Source organism: Myodes glareolus, chromosome 3 (genome assembly GCF_982192425.1).
Source record: "Myodes glareolus chromosome 3, mMyoGla1.1, whole genome shotgun sequence".
Lineage (NCBI taxonomy): Eukaryota > Metazoa > Chordata > Mammalia > Rodentia > Cricetidae > Myodes > Myodes glareolus.
Window position 1 is genome coordinate 21805838 of NC_142028.1, and position 14763 is coordinate 21820600.

At 38.8% G+C, this 14763-nt stretch overlaps 1 protein-coding gene across 1 annotated transcript; it reads left to right on the top strand.

Annotated features, from left to right (window-relative positions):
• The first annotated feature begins 7736 nt into the window (after positions 1 to 7736).
• Positions 7737 to 14216, top strand: Cd69 (CD69 molecule). The gene is made up of 5 exons (XM_048432312.3): positions 7737 to 7898; positions 10301 to 10423; positions 11359 to 11558; positions 11882 to 11985; positions 13158 to 14216. The coding sequence occupies exons 1-5, from the start codon at positions 7835 to 7837 to the stop codon at positions 13264 to 13266; spliced, it is 600 nt and encodes a 199-aa protein (XP_048288269.1). The 5' UTR covers positions 7737 to 7834; the 3' UTR covers positions 13267 to 14216.
• Positions 14217 to 14763: the final 547 nt, after the last annotated feature.

The window sequence follows — 14763 nt, forward strand, 5'->3', positions numbered from 1 at the left end:
GATGATGTATGTTATTAAATATAAACAGGAAGACTAGCCACAAAGACCCATCTTGGAATATAAAGAACCAAGGAAAGAACATGCCCTCCACAGGGAATGCAAATTTAACCTGCTTAAGCACAAGGAGAAAGTCAGTACAGTTGGCCTGTGCAGAATATGAAGGGAATATGAGAGATGAGAAGTACCTGTTTAGAAAACAAAACCATTTTAAAATAAGGCTTGCCTGTCAGACTGTCCTGGCATATTCAGATTTTGAGAACATATCCATGTCATAATGTTTAAAGATATTTACCAAATTATATACAGTAAGTCTAGTTATCATTTGTGACTAACGGTATATGTGAAATGTATATAAACCATGCTGTCCATAGCAAATACACATAAATGCATACATAACTATATATGTAGAAGATCAGTGCAGTTGGTTGTGGTTAAGGAAGCGAGAAACCTAGAGCACTGGACTGAGAATCTTAGCACGAAGAACTTGCTTAGAGGTGACTGACGAGGTTGCAGCAACTTCCTCTGTCTGCCCAAGTTCCTGACACACAGCAGACATGTTGCATCGCATCAGCAATGATGCTGAGAATTTTCAATTATCGTGTCTTAGTGCCTCTCCTCAAATGAAAAGCCTTCACACACCACACTCCCACTACCTCATACAGAAAAAAAAACACCCTAACATCTATAGAACATTAATTTTCCAGTTCACATTTGTTCTTCATGGAACTCTCAGAAACTGCTAGAGATCGTTTTGATTTGCAGGTAACAAAGCCAAAAATCAGTAGAGTTGTATAGACATCCCACATACACACTGTTAACAAAGACTTGAATCAAGACTTGCATGCGTCACTCAGCACCACTTAGTGGGTTTTTTCAGTGTTATAGGCTCTATTAACGTATCCCAATAAATAGGGAAGATAAGTCCCTGGCCATAAGCACCTTACTCTCTTGAAGTGAGAGACAGGAGCTGATAATGATTTTAAAGGTTTTCATAAGTAGAAGAACTAGAAAGAACCAGACACAGGAGGTTCTTTACATGGTGGTTAGGGAAAGTCTTGCTGAAGAGGTGATATGTGGTATTAAACACAAACAAGAAGACTTAGCCATGAAAAAAACTGAGACTATAAAGAACAAAAACAAGAACACTTCCTTAGTGAAAACAAGTTTATCTTCCTTAAGGAGCAAAATGAAAGTCAACTCATTTGATCTGTGCAGAGCTGTGGGAAAATGAGACTTGAACGAAGATTCTCTGTTTGAAAAATTTATTTATTTACTTTGTTTACCTGCCAGGCTTATTCAAATCCAGGATTATTCAAATCTCAACGGTAGTTAGTACCTAGTTAGGGGAATTAGATTTCACCTTTACATGGTGTAATAGTTGATCTTCATTGATAGATTGACTAGATTTAGTTACCTAGAAAAAAGAAGACTGAGTAGACTGAGCACCAATCTCTCTCTCTGTGTGTGTCTCTCACTCTGTCTCTCACTCTGTCTCTCTCTCTCTGTCTCTCTCTCTCTATCTATCTGTACACACACACACACACACACACACACATATATACATACATACATACATATATACGTGTGTGTGTGAGTGTGTGTGAGAGAGAGTGTGTGTGTGTCTGTATGCACCCACAGTGTCCCAGTGTTCTGGATCCTCTCATATCAATCATCATTCAAGAAAATAACCCACAGACTTGCTCATGGGTCATCCTGATGGTAGTATTTTCTCAACTGGGGTTTTCGCTTCCCAACTGACTCTACCTTGTGTTGATATAAAACTTGCCAGGACAGGGTGCATACTAGCAAATGTGAACATTGAAATATAAAATTTGTGTTAATCAGTTCTTTGAAAGTCCTCCTTTGCATGAGGAAAATGAAGAAGGCTGAAGCAATTGGAATATGTGTGTCTGTGTGTGTATATATATACACATATGTGTCATACACAATGATATATGCCAGAGTGTGTTTATATTACATACATTAAATACACTGATATCAAAATGTATATATAATCAGATTATATTTAATGCATGTGTATGTGTGTATGTGTGTGTGTGATGTGTGTGTGTGTGTATTTTGTGACCAGACACCTCATCCTTCTCTTGTTATTCCCTTCCTAACAAGATCACCTATATATTTTCTCAAACTATGAGACAAAATTAACCCTTCCTTATACTGTTTCAGTTATGTATTTTGATGCAGTGAAGTAACTAACACATGTGAGACTCACCAGAGGGGAAAAGGCAAGTCTTATTGAGGGTTACTATTGCTTTGATAAGCTCAGTGGTCAAAGGCAGCCTGGGGAGGAAAAAGTATATTCCATCTTAAAATATTCAGGTAACAGACCATCATTGAGGGAGGTCAGAGCAAGGATTTAAGGCTAGGATTAAAACAGAGACAGTGGAATAATGTTGTGTATTGGCTTCCTCCCCATGGCTTGTTCAGCCTGCCTTTTTATACAATCCAAGATCACTGCCCTAGGGGTGGCACTGCCCACAGTATGCTAGATCCTCCTACAATGATCGTCAATCAAGAAAACAACTCACAGACTTGTTCATGTGTCTGTCTGGCAGTGATATTCTCTCAATTGAGGTTTCCTCTTCCCAAATAACTCTACCTTGTGTTGATATATAACTAGCCAGGACAGGGTACCTACTGGTAAATATAAACACTGAAATATGAAGTCTGTGTTAATCAGTTCTTTGAAAGTCATCATATTTGCATGAGGAAAAGACAGAAGGCTAAAGCAATCAGAATGTGAACATGTGTGTCTGTGTGTGTGTGTATATATATATATATATATGTATATATATCAGAGCATGTGTTTATTATATACATTATATACACTGCTATATATCAGGGTGTATATATATATATACATATATACATATAAACTTTTTTTATTGCTATGGTAGAACTCACTGACCAAACCCAATTGGGAAGGGACAACTTTCTTTAGCTTACACTTCCCAATCACAGTTCATCATAAATAGAAGTCAGAGCATGAACTCAAATCAGGAACCAGAAAGCAGGAACTGCATCAGAGACCTTGGATGAGTGCTGCTTACTGGCTTACTCCTCATGGCTTACCTTCTTATACAACCCAGGATCACCTGCTCAGAAGTGTTGCCTTCCTATATCAATTATTAATCAAGTAAATGCCCCCAGGCTTGTTCATAAGCCAATCTGATGGAGGCATTTTCTCTGAGGTCCCCTCTTTTCAGTTGATGTCTTTTCAGACTGACAAAAAGAAACAAGCACAAATAAACAAAAAAAACCTAATAAGCACAAAGAATGAACCACTCCTATCCAGAATATCTAGCAGGTCCAGAGGCCTACTGTGGCTCAGCTGAGATTAACAATAGTACACAGCACATCAATTCAAAACAGATGAGAGAAAATTGGGACAAAACCACATACTATGACTTTTCCAGGGGTCACATAAGTAACATTATTCACTCCAGAGAAAACATCAACAACATATCAAGGAAATTACTCTACCCATGTTCAACTTGGTGAACCATGTATTTAGTGGGAGTTACTTTGAGGTACATGAGTGAGGGTTTACTTACTTGGCATAGGTTGGCTCAAAGGCAGTTTTACCACACTTTAAAACCCAGGCTTGTTGTGACAATCCTCTTCCCTGACCACATCTGACAAAGACTCCAATATTTTAAATCAAGAAATGGTCTTTTCTTTTATTATCTGGCTATAATGGTTCTTGAAGACCCACACAGGAACCTTGTGCTTTAACTTTGCTCTATGTCCTTGATTCAGAAACCTATTGCCATCATAATATCCTGAGGAGGAGGTCACAGCTGTAAATTTCTCTTTCTAGACCATGTAGGTGCCTACGGTGGGGGACAGGAAGAAACAGAAGTCTTAGGTCTGGGGTGCACTGCTTGTTCAGATGGTCTGGAGGACTGAAATTCTAGAGATCTTTAAATCATGAATTGATCATGTAAAATTCCACCAATATTGACCAGATAAATGCTGGTCAAGGTGCTTGTTGCCAAGTCCAAGGACCCAGATTCTATACCTTTGACCCACATATAGTAGGAAGGAACTGGCTCCCAGAAATTAACCTCTGATTTCAAGACACATGTCTTGACACATTCCTTACTCTCCTTCAATAAATCAATACAGGTAATAAAAACATTCAATAAAAAGGTAAAATAAGTACATTGCTGTGGTGTGAAAATGGAACCTACATCATGCATCTGTCTCTGTATCTGCCTCTAGGTGACAACTGCAGACAGACTCTTCTCTCCCAGAATTCTCCTGTTCTCATTGCCCCGCCTCTACTTCCTACCTGGTCACCCTGCCTCTACTTTCTGCCTGGCTACTGGCCAATCAGCATTTTATTAAAAAGAGACAGAGGAAGTCAGACACAGAGCATGCAAGATATGACTGCCTCGCCGAAAAAGGCACCAAGCCATGTGGCTAACACAGACAAGTATTCTGGGATAATATAAGTTTTAAGAGTTAATAAGAAGTCTCAGCTAATAGGCCAATCAATTTATAATTAATGTAGATCTCTGTGTAGTTCTTTTTGAATGAACTGAGACAGGACCAGGCAGGACAACAACCCTAGTCAACAAAGGGCTGCTGAAATGACTCAGTGGATAATGAGTCAAGTCATTATTCCTGAAACTATATGGTAGGAAAGAACCAACGTGACTCTTTCATGTTGTCCTCTGACTTGCACATGTGCACTATCTCTCTGTCTCTGTCTCTCTCTCTCCTTCTCTCTCTCTCCTTCTCTCTCTCTCTCTCTCTTTCTCTCTCTCTCTCTCTCTCTCTCTCTCTCTCTCTCTCTCTCTCTCTCACACACACACACACACACTCAGGTTTGGGGCTGGAGAGGTGCCTTATCAGTGATGGTTCAGCAGTTCAGAGTGATGGCTGCTCAGTTCCCAGCTTTCTATTGGGAAGCTCACACTACCTGTGACATCAGCTTCAGGAAACCTTCTGGCCTCTGTGGGAACCAACTTAAGCATACATGACCCACACACACTTATGCATAAAGGCCGAATAAAATATTTTTTTAAAGTTTAACTAAAGGAAAAGAAATGCTTTTTAAAAATACATTTTGTATATTTGTGCTGCATTTTGTGCCATTGACCATACCAGAGGAGCAGCGAGTTGCAACTGAAGTTCCAGGCGTCAGATCACCAGAAGGGAATCTAGATGTGTTCATAAGGTTTCAGAGTTCATCACAGCTGAAGCAAAGCTTTGACAATAACAAAGTTAGATTAAGATGTTTTAGTTAAATAACTTTTAGGTAAACTTTTAATAAAATAATCTAACGTTATAGAAAGACACATAGTTGAATATATAATTCTTTAAGGTCAGAGAACAAGAACAAAGCAGCCCAATTATTACTGGATGACGTACTCTCCTTGCTAGGTTTTGTTGATGACCAAAGGTGATGATTAATTCCTTATACCCATTTCTGCCCTCGATCTCTGATATGAAAATATATTTATATAAGATTGAGTGGATATGTACCCTAAAGATTTAAATTAGAGCTGACTGATTTCTTTTCATATATAAAAATTTAGGTTTGTGATTCCCTTAAGATACCTTATAAGATTGCCTTACCGTTCAAGATAAGTAATAACGTAATTGGTCCTTTCTTTGCAACTGTAAAATCCAACCTACTAGTAAAACAATTAACAAGAACACCTTGCTTGCCTGCATGGTTAAGCTATAAAAAGTTGCTTAGGTATGAATGTATGTGGGTTTTTGGGATAGTTTGTTTATCATCTGTAATACATAAAATGTTTAATCATGTGAGGGAGATGAAAAACATGTTTTTACCTATAGTCATTCACTTGAGAAACAGAAAGCAACTATTATGACTCTTGTACTGCCTGGAAGAGTCTGTCAGTGTATAAAAGCTATGAAGAACATGAGAGAAGGAGAGAGACTAAAGAAAGAGAGAGAATACTGTAGAAAATTATCAAGTGAGTTTGTGAGTGCCTTTTTCCCTGCTCCCCAGATAGAAAAGTCAAGCCTAGCTGATTACATGGATTCCTATCAAAGCCCTGTGCTGTTGGAGGCTGGCCCCCTAGACAGCGTTAATTTCGCCATTAAAGAACTTAGTTAAGAACCAGCTCATAATAGAGGTTGGCTGTGATTCTCGCTGCCTTAGGGAGTTTCAATACTGAGGTCTACAAAAACCTCTTTATCCCATTCAGCAGACGTGACTTAGAAGAGCACCATTCTTGGAGTTAATGGGTGTGCTCTCTCATTGCATCTAGACCTTTCTGCATGTCACTTGGTAGTGAGTTAATTAATTACCAGAAAGGAAGGCACGTATGCTCACAGAGAAAGAACCGCTAAGAAAAACCCTAAAGACCCAAAGGCCCTGAAGAGGCTTCTGGGCAGTCTTGTGGAGAGAAGGTTTCTGTTGGAAAGGGAGAGGGATAGAGGAGGTGGACTGAGGTCAATGTAAAGTTTCTTCTCTGCTGTAAAGAGGTCCTTGGATTTTAGGGCACTTTTGATAAGCTGAATGTCCTACCAAGATGATACGATGGACTTCTAAATGCCACCCCATCTTCTGCTCAGGAAAGCTCCTGGGAATAGAGCAGCACAAGGGTCACCATGTACTTGTCTGTGTCTCAAGCAGCAAATGCACCTGCTGGCTCTTCTCAGCTGTCTGCATGGCACTTTCCAGTCTACCTGAGCATAGCATCTCCAGAAGGTTTTATTCTACAAACCACACAGCTTTACTCCAGGAGTGACTGTGATCTTTGGGCGCCAAGTTTATTAACCAGAACGGTGTTTTTATCCTTTTGATCCTCACATGAGAGTCACCAAATAGACACTTTCTCTCTTTGTTTTGTGTTGTGCTTAATAACTTACCTGGAAAAGATCGGTATGATCGGAAGGTACAGGAATCAGAACCACATTTCAAGTATCTGAGGCCACAGACACCTGAACTAAATAACCTACAGGATAGGGGGGAATACAAAAAGATGTGCTGCAGCAAAGCAAAGGAAGTCTGACAGTGGAGGATGACAAGAAAATGAGCAAGGGACGATGAAATAGATAACTGAAGATAAACAGTTTTAGAACACAGCGAGGAAGTTCCAGACCACAAGCTTTCTGTTTCCTGCACTAAAGCAACTCCTGACTAAATGACACTTGAAATAACTAATCCTGAGGTGGGGGGAAGAAGTGAATATCGTGCTTTTAAAATTCATAATTTCCTGAATAAAACCTGTTCAAGTTAGAGAAAGAGCCATGGGGATACAAATTTTTAAGTCCCTACTCAACAGTCCACCTTCTGACCACTAGCAATACTTGGTACATAATAGATATTCAATAAATGCCAGTCGCCACATATACAAGAAAATGCATGAATAGGATTACAAAAAAAGTTTGCCTTCTCTTCCAGTGGTGTTTCCACACTGGATACAGAAATGTCAAACCTTTAACTCTGTGTTTAAATGATGCTATTTGCTAAGTTATTTGAGTTTTCTTTAAAAATTGGAAAAGATGTCTTTAATTCTGGGAAAATCCCATTTATCTTTTTCTCCTGAGACTATAGTTGTGAGAAAGCGCATTTCAGACAGCAGGGAAAACCCATAGCTCACCACAACAACACAGGGTGAAGTGTCTGGGCCACTGGAGCATAAATTAAAGAGAACTGACAGAACTGAACAAGTAGGAGGGAGGAGGAAGGGGTGGAGCCATATTAATGAGGTATAAAGGCTGAAACGCCTCAGAGATCAAGACACTGGCAAGACAGCTTCAGCAAGGACTCACTGTAGACCTCTTGAGATACGCCAGGGAAGTCAGGGAATCTTGAGAAGGAAAGAAGATGAATTCTGAAGACTGCTCCATAACGGAGACCAGCTCTTCACATCTGGAGAGAGGGCAGAAGGGTAAGTCATCTGATTTCTTGCATTCTGATATGATCGTTACATTTGATGTAAGGGATAGAGTGCAGAACGGAGAGATAGAAATCTTTGGAAACTTGGTTAGGGTCTATATCAGTCTGTAAAAAGGAAACCAGCCATAGGTAAACACCTCTCCGGCTATAAGAAGACAGAATACTAGTGTGAGAGGGAGTCGTATAAGTTTCAGAAGATCTTTAAATGACTTTTCCTTTGAATCGATTTATATCATTTCAACTATTAAATTTAAATGGAAAATTATCTGCCTTAGCCTAGTTACTCTTATAATTTTCCCATAGCCATCCATAATTCAGGAGCTCTTACCCCTCTTTATGAAGAGCTGCTTTCCACATGAACAGTTACGTTCTTGGTCTTTTCTTGTACGTTTGCCTGCTTTCTGTGTGTCTTGTCTCTTCGGTTCTCTCACCATGAACCTTTCAGTAGCTGGAAGCACACAGATATCCAGTCTCAGAGAAAACAGATTTACGTACCCAAGTCATCCACAGTGTCATGTGGTGATTTGTTAGGATGTAACCTTTCTCTTCTTTCAAATGTCACCTTCAGTCATGACTTTGTCCATTTTACTCATTCTTCCAATTTATCTTATTTCTCTCCTTCAATGACTTACTTCAAATTCCATAACAACTATCCATTTTCATCAAAACATAATCATCCTGCACATTTCCCTATTGTTTGTCTATTCTACACACGCTATGCTTCCTATTGACAGAATTCCCCATTCTGTTTGTGTCTGAGTAATAAGGACCCTCAAGCACTTAGCACTTGGGAACTAGAGTAATTTCTAAGCAAGAATTATCCAATTAATCAAGGGACATGCTTTCCCAGCACAGCCAAAACAATTGGTGAGGAGGAAATTATTTTCTGAGTGCTTCTTTGTCATGTTGATTTATTCTTTTTTTAGAAAAAGCCTCCATTATCTTTAAAATCTCATCCCTTATTTGAGATAATGAAGTCAAGTATAGATAAAGAGTGTGCAATATTTTAGAGACCTAAATCACCACTACCTGTATATCTCACTTAAAAGGAAAAATTAAAATAGACAATAATGAGACTATAAACAATAGTGGAAAGAAGGAAAGATCTAATACAGAAAATCCCATCCTGGCCTGGGATCAGCCCTATCCACCCTTGTAAGTTTAACTTATGCTATCATTGCTATAACCTTAGCAACAAAGGAATCAGCAGTCTCCTCTTGGGCGATTGGAAGGTGGAAAATGGGTGGATCTGTTTTCAACATCTCTGTTAATGCACAGGCCTCAGAAGTGTGCTGTTAGTGGGGATGTTTTGTTGCCTAGGTGATGGGTTGAACTGTGGTTAGCAATGACCCTCAGTGATGGAAATCAAGTGTCACGTGAGAGCTTGTCTTCACACTGTATCCACCAGCTGGGTCGATGGGTTGAGCTTGCTGAGATCTAGGTGTTGTTTTGGATATAGATGTGTTTGCTGTGGAGTTATTGATGAATTGAGTCCAAACAGCGTGACTGGCTATTACTTGTTGAGAAGTGAAACTAAACCCATCTCTGAACTTACCACTCAACTGCCAAAGACTACCTCTGAAGATAATTGTGTATGGGTGTGAAAAGGAAGGCAGGAGAAAACAGACTCTGACAGTATTGATAAAGGCTTCTCTTAGAAGACCTGAAAACGGATTTTCACTGCAGGGTCTGGGGGGATTCCTAAAACGCACATGTTGATGATACTAGCCATACTGGGTCTCCTCTTTAAGCTTATCTGTAAGGAGATGTTTTAAGAAAAAAAGAATTCACAAATTCCAAGATCCAGTCTCTAGAAATACTCTTTCAGTTGTAACACATCTTCCTCATTGAAAAATTGTGCTTTTGTAATGAGAAAAAAAAATGAGACAGGTTCTTACCTTACAGATAGCTGCAAACTTACTATTCTCCTCTATCAGCCTCCTACATGTTGGGATTACAACAGTGGAAACTGATTATAATGTCATTCAAGGAGCCATTTCACACTGAAGTTTCTGTGAATTTTTTTTTAAAAAATCATGCTGGCGAATTTGGGAACTTACAAGGGCATTTTTGTGGGCCCACACTGTTTTGAATCTTGAGAGCTCATCCTGCAAAAAACGAAATCCAAAATCTGAAGCCAAAAATTGACTTCTCCCTCTTTCCAGTCACCTAATGTGCTAGAGCAGACATATTTCTTCCTGTCCAGATCCTGACATTTCTGTTGTTTGATTGTTTGTTTGCAGTTTTTTTGCTGTGCTCAGAATTTGTTAAAGTTGACTTAATATTTTATACTGATGGGACAACACATTATTGTTTTTAATATTATATTCCTCAAGAAATAGCAAATACTCTATCTTAAAGATTAAATTTGTAACCATTTCTCTTTGTTTTCAGATCATGGCACCAGAATACATTTTGAGAAGCATCATGAAGGATCCATTCAAGTTCCTATCCCTTGTGCTGTGTTGACCGTCTTCATCATTACTTCCTTAATTATAGCTCTCATTGCCTTGAGTGGTGAGTCTATACTTCACGAGTTCTCTTATAGCCTGCAGCAGTAAGAATTCACATACACCAGAAATGAATGGCCTAATCTAGTTTATCAGGGCTTCTGATTGGCTGAGAAACATCTCACACATCAGAAATGGTTAGTTTTATGATCATCATGAAATACAATCTATGCTCCCTGAATGACAGCTGCAGCAATTTTATAAACACAAAAAGTATCTGATTTATACATCATGTAAAAGAGAACATGTTTATATCTGAATAGACATTTAAGTATTAAAAAATGTGGACTTTTCATTCATGTTGACAAGAAAAAGAGTATCTAACCTATAGGAGGACCAAAAAGTAGCCAATAATTTTGTCTTTTAGTTCACACCAACAGACTAGAAACTGAATTATTGTAACTGCTTGAACTCTCAGAGCCAGCTGGGTAATACTGTACCACCTTGCATACTAAGACACATCTATCTCTTTTAAAAATAAGAAATGTTACAATTTGAAGAAATACCCCAAACCATCCATCTTATTGTATTTTTAATTGAAAATAGTTCATATAGTATCTCGTGATCACACTTTTCTTTCCTCCACCTCCCCCCAGACATCCTCGTGGACTTTATCCTATGTCCTTCATTCTTCTGATTCCTGTGAGATTCTAAATTGGTTTTGAATCTAGAACTTACAATATATGTACCCCTCCCTTTAGCCTAAATGTTATTTTTGAGATTTCCCCACTTTCTTGACACTTTCTGGTATAATGACCAAGAGAACACAGCCCTTTGCTCACATTCCTTCCTGTGATGAGGGACATTGGGCACCAGACAGATGACAGCCAAGGTCTGATTTCTGCTCCCTAACTAAGAGCAGAACATCTGCTAGACTAGGTTTACCTGTGAAGAGGGTTTGGTGTCTTCTCTTACTAAAACAAATGGTCTTACTGTCCACAGTGGGCCAGTACAATTGCCCAGGCTTGTATCAGAATTTGGCATCATTGGACCACCATGTTGCTTCCTGCCAGGACGAGTGGGTTGCATACCAGAGGAAATGCTACTTTTTCTCCACCGCAACCAGCAGCTGGGACTTGGCCCAAAACTCTTGTTCTCAAGATGATGCTACACTTGCTGTTATTGATTCCGAAAAGGACATGGTAAGATTCACAACTGATTTCATCAAATGTTGCTGATTTGTTTTTGTTTTTGCTTTTTGGTCTTTTTTTTATAGATTATCTTTAGTTTTGCTGTGTTCTCTTCTAAGTGGAAACTGAGTACCTATCTCACATGTAGGAAAATTTAGTCATAGGTGGTTATATGAACCATCTAAAAGGTCAAAATGAGAATTGCTGTACAGTCTTTCAGCATGGTTAAGTTGCCTAGTTTCAGAGATCAGTGATTCAGATGAGCACAGCAAATAATTATCAGCTTTATTCCTATGCTAAGTTAGGTTTGTAATGCAACTTCATTGTGCTTTAAGATATTTCTGAAGCGACACGCTGGAAGACAGGAACACTGGATTGGACTGAAAAATGAAGTTAATCAGACATGGAAATGGGCAAATGGCAAAGAATTTAACAGATGGTAAGTCACAAGAAATCTTTGTCCCTTCTAGGCTGACACTTCTTAAAAAAAATAAAAACCCTTTCTTCTTTCATTTTTATTTTATTTTATTTTTACTCCACCTTTCTTCTTTTTAAGTTCTGTTGGTGGTGGAGGATCAGTTCTTCATCACACAGCTTGATCACTTCTCTTCTGTGTATTATGTTCCTTGGAATTATTTAGAGGCCCCCTCTATGATTAAAAATCACTCAAAAACTTCTATTAACTTTGTCTTGTCAAACACTAGTGTGAGCAACAATCTTAATGAGTTTGGGCATGGTCCAGGAACAATTCTGGAGATGGTCAAAACAGTTGTTGGGAAAGAATTACCTATTTCACTTCCTTTCCCAGTTCAGGGACAAAAGACCATAATTTAGTGCCCAATTACAAGTGTCTATGAATGTATGGAAAGCTCCCCCTAAGCAACAAAGACACTCCTGTTACCCACCATTAAATTATATTTAAAGTTTTGAGAGGCATTATGCAAATTTTGTGCTGATCTTTAACATCTATAATCTCAGAATGAATAAATTCCTCACTCTCTTAACATTTGTATGATAACTGATACAATACCAATATTAAAATCTGTATTTCTAAATTAGGCATGGTGGTGTACACCTTTAGTCTCAGCACTCAGGAGGTAGAAGCAGGTGAATCTCTGTGAGCCTGAAGTCAGCCTATTCTAATATTGTGAGACCCTCTCTTGAAAACAAACAAATTGTATTTTTGGTAAAGGGACTTTTAGTATGTGTTCCATGGTTGTATACCTACAGCTACAAAGGAATACAAGAAAAGCACTTACGATCTAAATAAAATAGCAGTACTTGATAAAATTAGCTGTGATTCTTACCATACCCTAAACCCCTAAAACTATGCTTCTTGAAGGATCTAGGAACTAAAAAATGATACTGAACTGCTCACCCACTAAAGACAGAAAAGTAAAGCCTTTAGCTCTCTCTGCTTTCTCCATCAAGATCCTCCTCCCCTGTTGTCTACATATTAAGCCCATGACTACTTGGTTGCTAGACTTGTGTTCTGTGCTTCCTACTCAAGGAACAAAGAGAAAAGGCAGAGGTCACCTCAAAGTTTATTCTCATGTAACTGGCTGGAAATGAGGACTGGAAATAAATATGAGTGTCTTTGTAATTTGACAGGTTCAACCTGACAGGGTCTGAGAGGTGCGTGTCTCTAAACAGCACAGACATTGCTACTGAGGACTGTAAGAAGAACTTACACTGGGTCTGCAGCAAGCCCTCCAGATGACAAGGAAGCCTTTGTCTATAGATGACTGTGGATCCACAGGACGGTTGTGTGACTGAATGCTACTCTATGGTCCAATTTTTCACAAAGACCTCACAGACCAACTTTACATCATCCTGAGACTCTTCCATATAAGACTGTGGGACATTACGAAGAGACTCCAGGATCTGTATTGGAGTCTTTCTTGACCATGAGCCGAAAAAGTCACTCACTGATGAATAATCATATCAAAAAAAAAATGAGAGGACAACTATGAAGCCTCATAGATGCACTTTATATTTTAAATCTAGAATGAATAAAATGACTAGCTTTAGAGTTACTATTTATTGCTGAGTGGCTGCCACAGCCAGTGCCTTTATGCATTTGCACTATTTGAAAGGATTTGGGTGGTAGTAAAAGCTGAATGTAGATATGGACAAATTTGGCTGATCAATGGTTTTCTTAAACTTCGAAAGTATTCACAAGTAGACCAATGCTTAAGACACCAAGCTTTGCAGTAGTTTCCTCTATTTACAGACCTTTGTCACATTATTTTGTCAATTGTCTTTTCAGAAAGTGTAAGGATGACCTTTTCTTTAACTTCCTCAGTGTAGGCAGCTCACTTTCAATGGTACGTATTTCTTTGTCTTTAAAAGTCTTCTCTGTAGGGAAGAGACAAAAGCACACCATATGAGGAATTTGTAAAGCATATTTCAAAGTGCTGAAAACAAAGTGCAATATGTGTCATGGCAGATCTCTGTTAGGACCTACATCATGCGGTTTGACCCTTGATTAATTCCAATCTTGTCAAATAACCTATTTGTGTCTTTCCCAGTCCATAAGATCACATACAGTACTTTGTTCAACATATTTCCTATGTGCAATAAAGTGTTTATGTATTTGTTTGTATTTAAAATCTTTGTATAATTTTAAACTGTTTCTATGTATGTGAAGATAAAAAAATTGACACAGTGGCTTCCAGAAGTGCTCATTCAAACTGCATTTAAAATTATGTTGTGTTATAGCATTGAACTCCTTTCAAAGTGGTATCTGTAAACCCAACGGTTACTACAGCTCACAGACCTCACTGAAGCTTCTTTTTGGAATGGGCAATGGTTAATACAAAGTCTCCAAACTGGTAGGAATGTAGAGAACAGACAGTGGAGTTCTCAGTCACAACTAAACACTCTTCCCAGAAAGGTTCAGGCAACCTCATGGAATGGGGGCAGAAATATTGTAAGAGCCAGAGGGCAGGGAGGAGTGAGACAAAATAGAGTTTTGGGGTCATGAGAGGACCACTGTACACATAAACTCAGAGCAGCTGTGATTCCCTGCACAAGACCAAACCTACCAACATCCCAACAGGATGGAAGAAGAGAATCATCTCTCCTAGCTGAGGAGCTATTGACAGTTGATGGCTGGTAGGAGAGGGGTAGTCAATTTTTACTTACAAGTATGCCCCTAGTAATTGACTATGTTACAGTGAATGACCCTATATCCATGCATATATGGACAGCACTA